The following is a 19219-nucleotide window of genomic DNA, read 5'->3' on the forward strand; positions in this document are numbered from 1 at the left end:
AATAAAATAATTAATAGTTTAGGCAGAGCAGATACAGCACATTTGCACATAATGTGTTTACACTGGACTGTGATGCAGTTCTGTAATTGATCAATATTGATTTGTTCATCATTAGTAACTTGTTGGCAAAAGAATGATAATTAGTCTCTATAAGCACTACTAAATTAATTTTGATACTGGCAAATAAGGTTCCTTGCAAAGTACTGAAAAGTGTGAGCCAGTTGGCAAAAGAAATGTAACTAGGAAAAATTGGGGGAAAGAATTTACCTTACAGGGTTTTTATTCAAAAGGAAACAGTTGTAATAAACAAGAAAAGGCTCTCTACTTCGTAGAAAATAATTATTCTCACGCCAGGAAAAATTAATTTGGTGAAACACATAAGCATAAATACTAAGTAAATATTCCACAAAGATTAAAGTAACAATGACACTTATACATACACAAATAAAAACTGTGAGAGTTGATACAAGATTTATGTATTGTGGGGTACACTTGTGAACATGATACTCTAATCTTAAAATGTGTTCCATCTCATAAAAGATATTTGCTATACAATGACAACAGATATGACAATGTGTCTTTTCCTTCACGTGGCAACTCATCAGCCATGCCTCTATGATGGCCCAGTAAGGCACTTTTCAGCAACATATGGAACTGAGCATTCAATAATAAATTCCAAAATTCATAAGTTTCTGAAAAAAATCACAACATGACTGTAAAGATCAGAATATATTTCAACCATGAGAATACATGGTGCATTGGATAACTTAACGCATATTCCACCATAACACCACCTGAAAATATGGACTGTCACATAAACAAAGTAACCCTCCATAAAACCACCTGCGCTGCATTAAAATAGGGATGGTCAAATAAATAATGTTTGGTCACTGTTGCAGTACTTCTAAAGATTAACTTCATAGAAGTGACGGGTGGAGGAGAAAGCATAACAGATACTACATTCACAGATAACACAATACTCTTAATTATTGGAAGGTGTCTCATGATCCATTTGTTTAACAACAACACAATCATTCAGCAAGGTCTGTCATATAATGAGTGTAATGATAAATAATGCTGTAAGAAATCTGTCTGTCTACAATCAGGAAATAATAGGTGATTCACATAAATGACATAGTATCACTCATCTGCATTGCAGTGTTGACCGTGTTTGTAACTCAATTTGTTGAAAGGGCAACTTGCCAGATGATGACATGCTGGGTCCTAGTACAACATGATTGTTTCAATCATCAATTCATGGTGTCTGAAACATGGTTAATCTGGAACCAGAACAACTCTGTCTTTGGAAAATCACATTGTATCACATCACTTGCACAATCCAACTATAGTCCAACTGTTGTCTTCTCAATTGTGCTTGCAAATTCCTTCCATGTTTACCATCACGCCCCCCACTCTACAAACTTTCAACTCACTTCAAGTAAACCAGACTGGCGTAACTGACACTACTTCTATTATGTCAAAAGCAATATACTTTGACAATAACAAATCACATCATGCTATATCCAATCAATTCTAAGCACACCTTATATGAAAAGAGTCAAACACACATTAACTGCAAGTTACTGAATTGTTCTCACATGTCTGTGGGAAAATATATGAAATGAGCAAAAAGGATTAAAACAGCTTAATGAATTTCTTGTTTGCAATATGATTTATGACACTGTAAGATACAATGACATAATCTAGCAAGGACTAAATTTAATCAGTTCTTGTCATGCCTAACACAGACACTTATAGACTGTTTGCCATGAATTTCACTTTAACCAAAATAAATCAAATAAACTGAAATCAAGATTCTGAATCCTCATAATTTTACTGAAGAGCTGATCTTCAGTAACTCATGTTTGTAGAAATGTGACTAGGACTCTCTGGTGGTTGGACTCTCTGACTTGGTTGACACATGTCATCGTATTTGAATTGTATAGTTTGATGCTAATGCTGCTGATCACTGCACTGTCTGTTCCAAACTTTATTATTTACAGACCTGTAAAGATTATTATACTGCTGGGTGCGGCATAAAACTAAACTTACTCATTCACATTTGCATAGTGGTTCAGACAGAGATTTGAACATGAAGGATCATTGTTGAAAGGTGGTGACAGATCAAGCAAAGATAAGTTTGCCAAGCTAAGTCAAAGTAATATGGTATTCTTGGTGACTCAAGAGTGACACAGTCACAGATTTATATGACAAGATAAGCAAAAAACATGAAAATAATGTCAGTTGTCTCAATGTCTGAAATGTGCGACTGTGCGAGCAATAGGTGTTGATTTAGCCTTGAAGCTGATTAATGAGATACTGCTCAAAAAGTATGATGGGGTCAGCCACCACACAAGATTTCACTGGAAGTACTGGGCCTTTCTTGAGGATCACGACCGCTAGAGAGTCTAGGATGATGCTGTAAAAATCAATGACCAGACGAGTAGTAAGCCAAAGTATTCATGTAAGCTCAATAGGTTGCACAGATTAATATTTGGACAATACTGAGGGCATCTCAAACTCTCATAGCAAAATTCATGTATAATCCTGTTTCTTTTTTAATAATGATAGCTTTGCACTTGATGACATCCAAGGCATCAGCAGCTGAAGAAAGTCTGTACTGGCACAGTGACAACAATGCTGCAAAGGCCGTTTGTTGATTGAAGGAGTAGAATGGAGGTGAAGCCAGAAAAACCCTTTTCAGGATGTTGGTAAAAAGAGTAACTAACATTTGCCAAATCCTCCAATAAATATATGAAGTCTCCCTCTTGAAGGCAACACATTGCGTGGGACAACTAGTGGAGGAAGGTGACAGTTTTATCATGCCTGTAAAGAGTCTGTAAGGATCCCATGACAACTGATTCAGCAAAGATGTCTTTGTCCATGACAACTGATTCAGCAAAGATGAGATAATATTGCAAGTAATCCAGGCCCTATTCCACAAAGTAATCATATTCCCATACTTTGACACAGACCTACAACTGTCATGGTGCTACAATCGTTTTGAGAAATGGGTCCCTGAACAACCTAATGCTGTTGCCAGCCCAGCACTGATAGGTACTGTTTGCTAACAGTAGAAAGATTCACATCGCCATCATCTGGGACTGTCTGAGATAAACGTAATATAGTTGTCCCTACTATCAACCACACATTCCCATGAAAAGATGGCAGATCGTCTGTGAAGTACAATGATTGAAAGGGATGTGTGTGCTTGTGAAGGGAAGCAAAGACATGAGTGTTTGACAACATACTCTCTTGTACAAGTTCCTTTTTCTGTTTAATGAGAGTCTGGGTCTAGCTAAGATGAAAAGCATAATGGCCTCCATGGCATGAGCATATACAAAGTTTTGAGGCTGTCATAAATTTTTTTTTATACAATAAAAACCTAGCAAAACAGCATTAAAAAATACCTCCAGTACAGGGGCCCAAAATTAAAGCAAAGTCACAGAGTGTTCCAGGACATGTCTATTTTCCATTATAGAGAGAAGCACATGACATGAGCTAGGGGCCAAGGTAGATAACTGTGGGATATTTGGGCACAGACTTCAGTCTGTTCTTTTGTCTTTCCATTTCTGTCTGTTTAAACATGAATTATACTGGACAGCAATAATATAAAACTCAATGGTTGGAAAAGTTATAATATAACAATATGATATTAAAAACCAATTTCACATTTACATTTTACAATTTTTCATTTATTACAAAATGGTTATCTGCACTGAAACATAGTATGAAACCAAAGGTGACTAGATTACATGGAAAATCTCTCGGAACAGGTCTTTGTTCTTGAACAATTCACACTGTTAGGTTGTCTCAAAACCACAGGGAGGTCACCATTTTGCAGGTCCTGTAAATATCTAATTCCAAAAGTTTAGAATCTACCAACTACCATGTTTCATGGCAATAGGTTCCTTGCTTAGTCAAAAGTGATGCAGGAACAAACACTGAGTGCTGGTCCTAATATTGTGAAGATGGAATGAAGCTGTTTCTTAACACCAAATGTGTCTCAACTAAATCATATATTTACATACTTGCAATCCTCACAGATATGTATGATCCAGATACCTAATTCTACAACCTCACATAACGCTGTGAATGTAACTTGTAAGATTACTGCATATGATATGGCCAGTACTGCTGTGTGAGAAGTCAGTCAAGAACTATCTGTGCTGGTTTTCCATCATGAAGCTTCTGATCCATCCCATGTGTCAGATCATACTGGCGTCGCAAGAAGGCAAACAACAAGTCGGTCACCAAAAATATCTGTTGAAAACAGAAGAAAAAATAAGGGGATGGATCACAGTCAAGTGAGAAGCATCATAATTTAATTATGCAAATGTGATTGACTCAGCTAAATCAGCATAATATTCACACTGGAATAAATAAACTGTCAATATGCATTATATTCTGTTTCAAAAGGAGGTGGTCAAAGGTTTCTTTTGGGATCTGGTTACATAAAACTACATGGTTTGGGCAGAACTCAAGTGATTTCTATTCCATGGAGTTTTGTTTGTTTTCCACCTCATATTGTATCTGTTTAATAGGGTACAAGACATGACAACTGGCAAAGATATTATCTGAAGAACAGGAATGAATAGATAGTTGGGCAAAAAAAGGGAAATAAGGAAGAGACTTTTCAAGATGTCAACTTCTTTATTATGAGAAACAATACATTTCGGAATTGTAACTTACTCCTTCATCCATGCAATTCACCTGATGAAGGTGTAAGTATACATGTTGCTTCATCACAATAAAGAAGAAGAAACTCATAAAACTTTCTCATGTGTATCACTTCTAAACGCCACTCAAAGATCCAAGAAAGAAATAGTCTGACATGAGTGAATGAGTTTAGTTTTACGGTGCACTCAGCAATATTCCAGCTATATGGTGGCGGTCTGTAAATAATCGAGTCTGGACCAGACAATCCAGTGATCAGTGACTATCGATCTGTGAAACATGGGAACCAATGACATGTGTCAACCAAGTCGGCGAGTCTGATCACCTGATCCTGTTAGTCGCCTCCTACGACAAGCACGGTTGCCTTTTATGGCAAACATGGGGTGCTGAAGGCCTTTTCTAACCTGGACCTTCACGGGCTCATGAGTGAGTCAGTTGGGTTTTATACTGACTTTTTAGCAATATTCCAGGAATGTCACGGCAGAAATGGGCTTCACGCAATGTACCCATGTGAGGAATTGAACCTAGGCCTTCAGCATAATGAGCAATCGCTTTAACCACTAGGCTATCTAACAGCCCCTTTGTATAACATGAAAAGAAAATTGATACTTTTAAAAACAAATTTAGGTTCATAGTGTAAATGAAAAAGATATCTATTTAGCTGGTGATAAATAAATCAAGTCTCAATATCAAATTTCATCCCACTACTGAGTCCAAAGTAAATCTCATGAAAGTATAACTACAACCTGCATTTTAGATGCATATGTCTGTTATTTTCATTATTTTGGGTTGACTTAAATGGACAATCATGACTATTTAAATTCTCAGCAACAACAAAAATCAAGATCTGCAAAGATTTAGCAAACTAAACTGGTTTCAGTCTTCTCATATTACAAGCAAGCTGAAAAAAATTCTTGGTTTCCTTACAAATGAGTTACAAAACACTTATATTTGCCAGCTTGACTAGAAGCTAATGTTTATCAAAGGCTACACCCAAAACATAACTTGGGCTACAGCAAGCCTACTTCCTACCATGTGGTCCACTTTTTGTCTCGGTCACATCATCACATCTTACTAAACAATTAGCAATAAAAAGCCGGGTAGCAGGACATAAACATTGGTCCATCTGACTACAAATTACCACAGACATACAGGTTTGGTACATAAGAAAGTTAGAAACATAGTGTTGAAGACACTTCCCATTTCTGTTACTTGTCTTTTCCTTAAATGTGACATGCAACGCAAAACACAAGTTTGCAGATTCTGATACCTTTCCATATGGAGTTAGAGAAACAAATCATCAAAAATGCAAATTCAACATATAAAATTGAAAAATAAGGAGGTGAAAAAAGCCTGCGAAGTCCCATTTCAAATGATTCACTAATTTTATACCATTACTGGGTGGAAAAGTGGTTTCTCCAGTTGCGCTACAACCATAGTGCATGTACATTGATTAGGTTCACACGGCTTGAACCGGGAAGGTGACTCATACAAACACAGCCAGTGATGCATGCAAGGATTATCACTATGGTCAAAGTTGGAGAACAAGAGATGTTTCTTGTCATTACTAGCATCTTGGGTCTTGCCATAATAAATACACACTAGCCCACTACATGCAGATTTGTAAATCTTCATTGCTCAGCTTGAAATTTGGAATGTTTTAATATACGTTTATGGAAAGGTGTTGCTCTGGTACAGTAAAATTTCAATAACCCCCATTCCCATCAAAGAGAAAACTGAAGTTGTGCTAGAAGTGCCATGAAAGTGAATTGCTATGAAAACACTGGATTACCGTACTTCAGATCAGTATGCGTCTGAGAGACCTAACTGAATAGTGGAGACATAACTGAATAGTTGTTTCCTATAAAGATACAGTAAAGGAATAAATTTGGCTTTTTGTACTGTTAAGGTAACTTAGAATAAGTAAGACTGAAATGTTCTATATAGTGAGCAGGTCAGGGTTACACATACTGACACTCTGAGAGGGGGCCAGCACTTGCTCTATGATATGTTTAAGTATCAGTGTAAGAAAACCATCCGAGAGAAGAAGTATTGGAGCTGTGGAGTTGCCAGATGCAAAGTGTCTGTGATTACCCAGAATGACATTCTTCAATAGGTCTTGCAGGTAATATTATCATGTGTTATCAAATTTATCAAATGTACATCCAGTCTGACTTAAAATTGTTTAATTTATATTTGTCTGTCGCTTGACTTATTTGTCTCTATTATTTAATTAATTTTATTCATTTACAGTTGCACCACACCCAACCAGTGCAATTTGAGATGGAAGTGGCGTCCTTGAAGTCCATGCTATTCCAACGTGCAAAGACAGAAACAACACTGACTCATCTACAGAGGAGAGGTATCTCGACTGCAACATCACCACAACGCTGTTTCTGACAACCTACCTAAGAAGATACCTTCCTTTGCATCACTCAAGTGAGTGAGTGAGTTTAGTTTTACGCTGCACTCAGCAATATTCCAGCTATGTGACAGCAGTCTGTAAATAATCAAGTCTGGACCAGACAATCCAGTGATCAAGTACATAAGCATCAGTCTGCACAACTGGGAACCGATAACATTTGCCAACCAAGTCAACGAGCCTGACCACCCAATCCCGTTAGTCGCCTCTTACGACAAGCATCGTCACCTTCTATGGCATGCATGGGTTGCTGAAGGCCTATTCGAGCCTTGCCTCTGGTTCCCTTGGACTAGGTCAATGACATCTGGCTTGATAACATTGCTGACAGTCCTGCAGATCCTAAAACCAGAACATTATTGGACTATGTTATGACAATAAGGGTGGACCTTCACCAGTTCAGTCTGGAACCACTTCTGCAATGATGGACATTGAGCCATCAACGTCGAGGGATGGAACCACAGGATAAACAAGCTTGCCAGGAAGAGACGTTCGGACATTGAAGGACAACTTGGTCAACATCACTGGTGTCATGGACTATACAGATCACGTTGCTGACATGATCCATCTTTAGTGATCCAGCTCAGTGTGACTTATTGGTGAACAGCCTGTTACTCAATCATTTATTGTTATATATTTTTTAAATTTCCACCATGACTACAGTATCAGACAACAACACATATTTCTGTGTTCGCTGTAGCTTGACCATTCCCACGAAAGCGAAACCTAAATGAGGAAGATTGGTCCAGATTTCACGTTCACAGCCGTAACCATGGAAACATAGAAAAATATCTTGATTGTGACAAGCTGTCTCTGTCACTTACAAACTCAGTGTCTGTTTTATTGACACCTATATGTCTGCCTGCCTGTCTGCTAATGGCAATATGCAATACACAACTTAATCATTGAGCTTTCTGTGTATTGGCACATGATTCAGCCAATGAAAACTATTACACTTGACTGCAGACCCACCTGCTCGAACCTGGTTCGGTCTCCTGGGTGCTTCATTTCAAGGGAAGTAACCCAAGTACCAAATACTGCACTTTTGATTTGCAATTGTACGCTTATAATTTTGTTTATTTTTTTTTCATGATCAGTAATGTATACTATGTCATGAAGAATTGATAGTTGTGTTTTAATTATACTTGTTCTTCTGGTTGCATGTGACATTTAAAGACTGTACATAATAGCAACACAAAAAACTGAATGCCTGCTCTATAAAGGTAACATTGCGTAAAAAATAACATGGGCCTACCTCAGCTGTGGAGAATGTGAGAGTAATAGCAAAGTAGAAGTTGGCATTGGCACTACCAGCATAAATCCAGAGATGCCACAATATTGGCGCCACCACAGAGCAGGAAAGGAACATGCATCCAACAACAAACTTGTTCCTCATATCTGAAAAATACAAATTCAACCAAGCATGACAATTATTTCCAAAATGTTATCATGGTGATACCCTTCTTCAGGTAATAATTATTTAATGCTGATGTCATCTATAAAACACAAAACACAACGCAGCAGAGAGAGAAATGCAATTTGTAAAGGGTGTCCTTGGGCAGCAGACAGATAATTAAGGTGTACCATATGTCTTAATAAATCTGTTTTTAAAAAATCTGTAAACATCATGTCGACCTGTAAAATGTAGTAAACACTATTGTATTATTATAATAAGTTTATTCATGTTGCTAGGGTACATATCCCTGCCATTTGACAACTGAATCTGCCATGGCACACAAATTAAACACTATTTTGTTCCATACACAGAAGTATAGATTTGACACTCTAATATGAACTGGCATAACATAGTTCTTACACTTCACAATGGTGACTTCCATTCTGCTTACATAACTTGACCATGAGACACACAGCTGAGGTCATTCTTTCTTCTTGATTCTTCTAGATTTTGAACATCTGTCATTTTAAATGTTCTTGTTTAAGGGAATGGGGTTTGATGATACCCCAGATCACTTCAGTCAGATTCAATGGCAATAAGGTGGGAAAGGTAAGACATCATGACCTTGTGACTTCAGACACTGGTCAGTCTTATACACAGGTACCCTTTTCTTGATTTTAATATTTTTATAAATTTTTGATTTTCTTGTCTTTAGTGTAAATGCCATATAATGTTACATTACAAGAAACAAGATGATGGGTGGATTCTATAGGATTATATAGTATTCCCAGAAATTATTGAGAATCATGTTGCGTCATGTAACTCATTACGTTTATTAACTTCTGGCGTTTTACTTGCATAAACATGTTAAAACATCATCCTTTTACAGTCTCAGTCTTGTTTTAGTACTTTGTTAGACCTCCTCGCTCAGCAATGCATGCCTGAATACGCCTAGGCACACTACCCATCAAAGTTTGTAGGTAATCGTGTGACAGGGTATCCCAATATTGGACCACCTCGGCCTTCATATCTTCAATATTTCTCAGTCCCTTTTGGTTTATTCTGTCCTTCATGACTCCCCACACATTCTCAATTGGGTTTAGGTCTGGGCTGTAACTGGGCCAGTCTAAAACTTGAACATTTTTGCCCGACAACCACTGTTTTGTGTAGCGCGCAGTGTGTTTTGGGTCATTATCATGCTGGAAAATCCAATCATCTTCATACAATGTTTGTGCTGTCGGAAGAAGGTGACCATTTAGAATGTCAACGTATCTTTCTTTTGTCAAGTTTCCCGTGAAAACACACAATGGCGTCACTCCGCGAGCCGATATGCCACCCCACATGTGAAACTTCGGGCTTTGTTTTGGTCGCTGGTAGATAGGTTTGACAGTATCTTTGGTCCAAATTTTCACACAATTAGGGAAAAGCCAAACAGAACTTTCATCCGAAAAGAAAACATTATCCCAATCTTGATTTTCATGAGCCCGACACCAGTTTAAACGTTTTTCCTTTTGTGCATCTTTCATCAAAGGCAAGGGAATTCCACGTTTTTTCACCCAATTAAGTCTCTGTAATTCCTGCCTAACTGTTTCATTGCATACCTGAGGACTTCCTCTGCTAATCATTTCATTTCTGATGTTCTCAACACTTTTCAATTTGCCCCTACTCACAATCTGGCCAAGTCTTCGGCGATCCACAACACTGAATTTCCTAGGCCGACCTGCCCCTGCTTTGTGCTCTATCCCAGTTCCTGTTTGAATATTCTTCAAAGTTCTGTATACTGTAGACAGAGGAATACCATGTCTACAAGCTAACACTTTAGCATCAGCCTCATCCCTTTCAAAATCATCTAGAATGAGCTTTCTTTTCTCTCTTGCTGTAAATTCTGCCATGTCAACACAGGAAGCTGTCTGCTCAGACAAGGGAGATAACTCTTGACGTAATGAGCTGCCTTCTAAGCCTTCAAGAGTTGTCTCCCTTATTTAGTATGCTTAGTGCATAGTGAAAGCCGTTTTTCCAATCTTAGCATCATTAGAAAAAAAACAAAGATTTTCTCAATAATTTCTGGGAACACTGTATCTACTGACACATTTCATTTCTTTCACGACAATTAGTATTGTGTTGAAATAGATCAAAAGAAACTGACATAATCCTCATCACCATTGTGTGTTACTTTCAAATGGAGTACTTGATGACAAACCAGGGCATTTTGGATCTGATTCAGATTTACTAATATTACTACCATTAATACTTGCCACAATTTTTAAGCATCATTTGATATAAAAATGAAGTCTCTGCTCACTGGAAGTAGTACATGTGTATGACAGATGAACGTGAGAGGGATCATGGATTAACCAGGGGAAAATTGTCCAAGAAGTTGAAGACCAGCTCAATTAAAGGCCCTCAATGACCAACAACTTTCATTATGTGTCAGAAAGAATTGTCATTGCTCTTCAGAGGACATTACAAATATACTCAATGCTTGGAGAGACCAAGTTTTCAAACTCCATCATGGCATCTGTGTCCTGCAAACACATAGCAAATATTGTTTCCAAATCTGTAACAGTTCCTGAAAAAATCTGTCTCCATTGGCCACATCCTATGGTCAAGAAACACTTGACATGGGCTCCAAAACTACATATTATATCAGAGTTTCTCTTTTGAACTCCATCAAGGCATACATGTCCTGAAAACACATACCACATTTCTCTTCCCTGCTTATAACAACCTTTTGGAAAATCTGTCCCCATCATCTCGGACAGACGGACAGAGCTCAAATCTCTGTCCCCACTCTACTCAACCAAATGTTGCCTCTGGTGAAGTTTATGTCATGATGTGGGATTGTGTCTCTCATGAGGTTGTACTTCTCATGACTGTAAATGTAATTGGGGGGTGCTCAATGAGTACACTAATTAGCTGACCCATGCTGTCCACCCATGTTTAATTAATGAGCTGACCCAGTGTCACTACAGAGTTTATTAACAGAACAGAACATTATTCTAAAAATAATGCCAAAGAGACAGATTGAATGCATACGCACGCACACATGTGCGTGTTTAGCCAGACCATTGCATCTACTGTTAAGCTATGATTCCTTGTCCTGTATTTTGTGAGCAAAATTCTACTTTGAAAGGGAAATTTCAGGTAAGGTTCTCACAACCATCCCTCAGGGCAATGAAGGAAAGCACAGGTGGTCATGTGACTGATTTGGTGGGAAAGTGTGCAAGGGAGGCAACTTGCGGAAGAATCAACTTTTAGGTCCTCTTCAAGGGAACTACAAGGGATTTCAATGGTTTACCTATTATTAGAGCAGGAGACGAGCATTATATGCATGAGTCTGGATAAGGAAAAATGCATTTTTATACAGTAAGTTTTATCAAGTAATAAAATCCTTTTGATTATTGAATAATACTTGGTTTCCAAGATTGTACAAGCTGGTCTGAAAGGGTCCTCTGTACATTATTCTTGAACAAAGTAACATTATTAATATACTGAGTCAAAAAAGAAACTTCACAAAATGTAATTTTTAAAATAATGAATAATGTTCCTCCGTTGATACATCTATGTATCAATGGGATCCCTGTCTTTCGACTCTAGAAAAATGTGAGTGAAACCCACTCAAACCCATCCATTCATTGTGCAAATGACGTTAGTGCCAAATCAGGTTTTGCACGTGCAGTCGATCATGTGATCTTTGCATCAAAGTTTTCTTCATTTGCACGTGTTTCCATTGGCCTCAAGAATATAAAAAACACTTCTAAAGGACAGTTCTAACGGTACTTTAAAGATATGCCACGATAGTCAAATGTGGAAAGCGAACATGCTGTTGGCATACTGCAAGCCGGAAGATCAGTTATTGACGTCGCAAGAGCAATGGAATGCAGCCTTCGTACTGTGTATGACTTGTGAGGTCATCCTACGTCACCTACGTGACAGATTTCTGCCGGCTACAAGAACCAGGGCTGAAATGTTTATAGGCTGACTGTCCTCACAGACCATTCTAAATCGGCTGCAGACTGCCAATCTCCATTCTCGATGTCAAATCGTGGTCCAATATTGACGCCATTTCATTGTCAATGTCTGCTCGTGACCTCAGATGGATCCAGAGACACTGGAAACGAGTCATCTTTAACGATGAATCCAGGTTTCGCAGACGGCAGGAATAGGGTCTGGAGACAACATCGTGAATGGTATGCTAAATGTTGTGTACAGGAAGTCAACAGATTCAAGTGCGGAAGTTGTATGGTGTGGTGCTTTCTGTGTGAATCGTTCCTGACTTCTGGTCATTCGTGGAAACCTCACAGCTGCTGCTTACCGCAGCCAGGTGTTCACTCCTGAACTCATTCCTTCCATGGCGGCACATGGCCCAGGTCCACACTTCTAGCATGATAATGCTTGGCCGCACACCGCGATGTTGACATGAAATTTCCTACCAAACACTGGAATCAACGTCATGGACTGGCCATTGAGGTCCCCTGACCTTAATCCAATAGAGCACATTTGTGATGCACTTGGTAGAAGGCCTCGTGGTCTTAAAAAAACAACCTCAGAATTTTCAGGAACATGGCGCTGCCTTGCAAGAGCAATGGTGTAGAATCCCCAACCACATGTTCACAAGCATCACGCAGTCGATGATGAGACGGTGTTTGGCAGTGGTGAATGCGTGGGGAGGCCATACACTTATACTGAACTCGGAAATTTCAATTTTTTATTCATGTGTCTTGACATTGTGTATACCCAAGTTTTTGAATGGCAGTGTAGCCTAATGATTGTGGCACTGTCACTGTATCGAGTACATCACACAGACCTCAGCAATGAAATAATAACAATTTAAACATCTTACCATCTCCTCTTCTTTATAGTGCCTTGAAGAAAGAATGTGAAGTTTCTTTTTTGACTCAGTATATACTGAGAGGTCCATAGGTTAGGTATTCCAGTTTCATCTAATGTAGCGTTAACATTATTTAACAAAATGACATTAGAATTGATGTTATTAACTATCAAACAGCACATATGTTTGTAGATGATATGAGATAACTTTTGACTAGGTTTTAATAATTTAGCCCAACTGGAAATCACTTGAACATTGACATTAATTGAGAGGGGAAAATGCCCCAGTTCTTCATAAACCAGTCTGGTGTTGATTGTTTCATATTTAAATTATAAATTTACACAAGCAAAGATGTGCAAGTTCGAAAAGTTTAACCCCTCCAAGAAAGGTGTGTCCCTGGTACATCTTGATGGCTACTTGTATGCCAAGAACAAGGTGTCAGCAGAAAACGTGTACACTGGAGATAAGCTTGGTCTCATGTTTGATTGGTACATGTACATAAAGTATTGTAGTGATAATATTCACAAGTAAATATATGTTGATGTATATATTTGTGTTTAGGCAGCAAGTCTTAATTTAACACTCATAATCCATTAAATGAATTAATGAAACTATAGGTAATACTAAATGTAGGCACATATCATTATTATCAAGGGTACAACTTAATTGAGCCTTATGCATCCAAACATAAAATTTGCTGTGTTAATCAGTCTGTCTTTTCTGAGGTCAGTCGTATGGGAAATTACTCACCACTAAGCAGTGAGTACAGTGAACAAAATGGTAATTTTGGGCTGACAACCTTGAATGCAAAGTTTCCATGCACTACACTCCTTAACTTCTTGTGCAGCAAGAGCTGTGATGGTGTCAACATGGCAACTATAACATGACCCTTTCACTCACAGGAGAAGCAGTGTTGCCACAGTGGCAGCAGAGACAAGAAGAGTGCTGCATCAGCGTAACTCGGATAGGATTTGAAGATGCTGGTCAGGAATATCAACATGTACAACTGGAACACTGGACTGTCCCTGAAAGTAACATAACATTCAATTCACAACAAAAGTACAATATCCCGATTCCAAGCGTACACAACCGATAAAAATATTTAGTTATTGCATTTGCACATGTTACAGTCACCACCTATAATCAGGCAATATGTGCATATTGACTGAAAACAACAGTCGCTGCTGAAAAATATTATATAGGATCAAAGTATTGTAAGAAACTAAAAATGTTAAAACAATGAATTTGATAAATGTCCATTTTTGATAAGCACTTCAGTTAACAAACATTGTGCAGTTATAACTAAGTCTGGAATGTCATATTAGAATTTTTTACAGCTTGCACATGAACATATATATCTTAAGTCTCCATCTTTTTCGTTCTTGCTGGCACATATATGAAAGTGAGCAGAAAGGTTCTGCTCATGAGGAATTTAGATGAAGACCTGTCCATTACAACAAGTTGTCAACACTGGCACAAAATCTCAGTCCACGGCTTGTACGTTTATCATCATTTAAAACCTCTGTACTCTACCAGCTGTCAATTCCTGACCTCTCCATGAAATGACCATCTCACATATCTCAAGCAGATGGTGAGGAAGGAGTGTGCCAGGTGTCTATTGTATTTTTGTCACAAATTGATCCTGTTGATAACCTTGTCAACTTTACAATCCGGCACACAGACTAAACAAGTTTACTTATTCAGTCCCAACACATGCTGGTATTGGCAGCTTCCACGGTATTTAGCTCTCCATCTGTATCCCTTTACATTTATTAAGACAAGAGTCATCAGAAGATGACATATCCCCCTACCCCTACATATTTGAAAGGACAAATCATCCGACAGTTACTTGATGTTTTCTTAGATTAAGTTTGAATTGTTTCCATGGAAGTCATGAAAAATATAAATGCCATATATCTGTAAACAGCAAAAGGCACAACTTCAAGATCTGTCTCACATATCTGCCAAGATCTGTTGAAAGATATGAAATGGTTTTCCAGTTGTGCTCTGGAAAATGAAGCCTATCCCTCCATTTTAAGACTAAGTCAGAATTGTTTCAATTGAAACCAGGAATAATAAAAATGCCAAAACACTATAAATAGCAAAAGGCACCACTTTGGGGTCTGCCTCAAATATCTGCCAAGTTTTGCTGACAGATATTAAATAGTTCTCAAGTTGTGCACCGGAAACCAAGCCCATCCCTCCATTTTGAGACTAAGTCAGAATCGTTTCCATGGAAATTGGGAAAATGATAAATCACAAAAATCTGTAAATAGCAAAAGGCACCACTTAAGGGTCTCCCCTACATATCTGCCAAGTTTTGAAGAAAGAGATTTAGAAGTTTTTGAGTTGTGCTCCAGAAACTAAGCCCATCCCTCCATTTTGAGATTAAGTCCGATACATTTTGATGGAAACCCAGAAAATTATATATCACAAAAACCTGTAAAGAGCAAAAGACACCATGTTTGGGTCTGCCACATATATCTAAGAAGTATGGTTGACAGATATTAGGAACTTTTTGAGTTGTGCTTTGGAACGAAACACACCTTTCACTTTTGAGACAAAGTCCGAATCATTTCCATGGAAAACGAGAAACTAAGAAATCACAAAAACCTGTAAATAGAATAAAGCACCATTTTAGCTTCTGACTGGTATATCTACCAAGTTTTGCAGAAAAATAAAGAACATTTTTTTATATCTGCTCTGGAAACGAAGCACATTAATCCATTTTGAGACTAAAACCGAAACATTTCCATGGAAACTGAGAAAATAATTAATCATAAAAACCTGTAGATAGCAAAAGGCACCACTTCAAGATCTGTCTCACATATCTGCCAAGATCTGTTGAAAGATATGAAATGGTTTTCCAGTTGTGCTCTGGAAAATGAAGCCTATCCCTCCATTTTAAGACTAAGTCAGAATTGTTTCAATTGAAACCAGGAATAATAAAAATGCCAAAACACTATAAATAGCAAAAGGCACCACTTTGGGGTCTGCCTCAAATATCTGCCAAGTTTTGCTGACAGATATTAAATAGTTCTCAAGTTGTGCTCCGGAAACCAAGCCCATCCCTCCATTTTGAGACTAAGTCAGAATCGTTTCCATGGAAATTGGGAAAATGATAAATCACAAAAATCTGTAAATAGCAAAAGGCACCACTTAAGGGTCTCCCCTACATATCTGCCAAGTTTTGAAGAAAGAGATTTAGAAGTTTTTGAGTTGTGCTCCAGAAACTAAGCCCATCCCTCCATTTTGAGATTAAGTCCGATACATTTTGATGGAAACCCAGAAAATTATATATCACAAAAACCTGTAAAGAGCAAAAGACACCATGTTTGGTTCTGCCACATATATCTAAGAAGTATGGTTGACAGATATTAGGAACTTTTTGAGTTGTGCTTTGGAACGAAACACACCTTTCACTTTTGAGACAAAGTCCGAATCATTTCCATGGAAAACGAGAAACTAAGAAATCACAAAAACCTGTAAATAAAATAAAGCACCATTTTAGCTTCTGACTGGTATATTTACCAAGTTTTGCAGAAAAATTAAGAACATTTTTTTATATCTGCTCTGGACACGAAGCACATTACTCCATTTTGAGACTAAAACCGAAACATTTCCATGGAAACTGAGAAAATAATTAATCATAAATACCTGTAGATAGCAAAAGGCACTACTTTAGGGTCTGTCCCACACATCTACCAAGTTTTACAGAAAAGTACTGAACGGTTTCTGAGTTCTGGTCCGGAAATTAAGCCCACTCTACCGTTAGACAAAGACCAAAATGTTTCATGAAAAAACAAAAAAAATACAAATGCCCAAAATCTGTAAATAGCAAATGGCACAACCATAGGTTCAGATTAATAAATATATTAATTTTAGTCTAAAAATACTGAACGTTTTTTGAGTTATGTCCCAGAAGCAAAATGATTACGGAGTAATATTATTAATAGTGGTTCTGGACCACGCCCAATATAAGCTATATAATTTAAAATAATGTGGATCTAGACCCCTTTTAAAAAAACTCCAAAATAAAAAGGCACTACTCGTCTTCCTTCACACAAGCCCACTGTGGGGGTTGCCTCCACTGTGGGCCGGCCTATTCCCTTTACTACTCAAAAGTTTAAATGTGAATCGATCGATATCGGCTGAGAGAGCTGGGGTCACACAGTGCAGATGGCCTCAATAAAGTCTGCGCCGGCTGAGAGTTGGTTGTGGCCTCACACGATCAATAAAGTGACAAGCAATTAGAGAAATGATTCACATATAGTATGAACCCTGTAACATGACTACATTGCGTGAGTTGATAAAGCAAGCATGTGAACGTGGTATGCGGGGGCATTCTCATATGAGGAAGTCCGAGTTACTAACTTTATTAGGGGTAAGATATCAAAAACCTCCTACTATGAAAGAGTTGAAAAAGCAAACACGTGACCATGGAATGCGAGGTTATTCACGTATGAGGAACTCTGAGCTTACTGAATTACGAAAGGTACAACAGCCTATAAAATTACAATTCACGCCTACTGAGCGTGCTATGGGAAAATATTTGAGAGGGTGGAAAATGGAAGAAATATAGACGTTGAAGATATAAAACAATTGGTATTTGACAAAGTAAATGAAGAACTGAAAGATTTAAGAGGTATTGAATTTCAACTCGCATTAAAGAAGACAGTAGAGAAACAACAGGCGAATGAAGCAACTGACCAGACCAATGTTTACTTCAGAGGTTATCAAGAAGTAACAATGCAACCAGATACTATCAACTCTTCTATAGACAGATCATTTGGGAAAATTCGAGAAACACTAGAATGTTACACTAATAGGGGGTCTGGTTGGGTTGTTGATATGATTAATATGATCTACCTGGATATAGGAAACTATGTACCATTGAGAGGTGGATCGTATTTACAGCTCACTAAACATTTTAAGGATAAACACGATATGGTTCATGTTAAGAAACATGGTAACAATTGTATGAGGATAGTGACAAGATCTGCTAAATTTCCAGCTGAAACACATTCTGACAGACTTTCCTGTTATCCGGAAGATGATGGGATAAATTGGGCAGGTATAGCTGAACCCTTCCCCATCTCTCAGATCAATGAAATAGAAAAACAGAATCCAGACATAGCTATAAATGTATTTGGACATGAAGGTAAAAATGTAATAGTTGGATAAGTCCTTTATTGTATAAGGATGGGTGTAGAAAAATCAATATATTTATGATACCTCAAGGTAACAAGGTGAAAAATATCACAATACACGGATTAAGAATTTTAGTAGACTGTTGTATGATCAATGGAAGTATGAGGGAAAGAAACACTTTTGCGAAAATTGCCTTCACTGGTTTCCTAGAGCCAGGTAAAGGTAGAAGGCAACATGTCCTGTATCCCAAACAATATGAAGAGATATATATCCTTTTCACTAAATGGGTTGAGATTCATAGACAGTGTTCAGTTTACTGTTGTCGCCTCTAGACAGTTTGGCAAAGGTTAATAACCCAGACGGTTTAGCTATAACTTATCAGTACACAGAAGAGAAAACTAGAGCTTTGCTGCTAGATAAGGGTAAGTTTAATGAGACAGAGTTACCTCCCATTGACCACTTCTATAACAAGCTGTCAGACACGTCTGTCTCGCAAGATGATTACGAACACGCGAAAAATGTATGGGAACAACTAGGCGAATCTGTAAGAACAACTGTAAGAATCTAGGTGATTACCAAGATTTATACTTAAAAATGGATGTGTTGCTATTGGCTGATGTGTTTGAGATATTCAGAAAAACTTGTTCGAAAGAAATACGGGTTGGACCCCGCATGGTATTATTTGAGTCCTGGGTTATCGTGGGATACCCTACTGAAGAAAACAGGTGTGAAGTTAGAATTATTC

At 37.9% G+C, this 19219-nt stretch overlaps 1 protein-coding gene across 1 annotated transcript in view; it reads right to left on the reverse strand.

Moving 5' to 3' along the window:
- Positions 1 to 249: 249 nt before the first annotated feature.
- The window catches only part of LOC137258046 (phosphatidylinositol glycan anchor biosynthesis class U protein-like), a 48908-nt gene continuing 29938 nt past the window's right edge, over positions 250 to 19219 (reverse strand). The window contains exons 10-12 of the mRNA XM_067795591.1: positions 14224 to 14348; positions 8352 to 8494; positions 250 to 4263 (exon numbers count right to left, since the gene is read on the reverse strand). Of these exons, the coding sequence (XP_067651692.1) occupies positions 4150 to 4263; positions 8352 to 8494; positions 14224 to 14348 (382 nt within the window). The 3' untranslated portion in view covers positions 250 to 4149. The remainder of the gene's footprint in view (positions 4264 to 8351; positions 8495 to 14223; positions 14349 to 19219) is intronic.

This window comes from Haliotis asinina, chromosome 12, assembly GCF_037392515.1.
Source record: "Haliotis asinina isolate JCU_RB_2024 chromosome 12, JCU_Hal_asi_v2, whole genome shotgun sequence".
NCBI lineage: Eukaryota > Metazoa > Mollusca > Gastropoda > Lepetellida > Haliotidae > Haliotis > Haliotis asinina.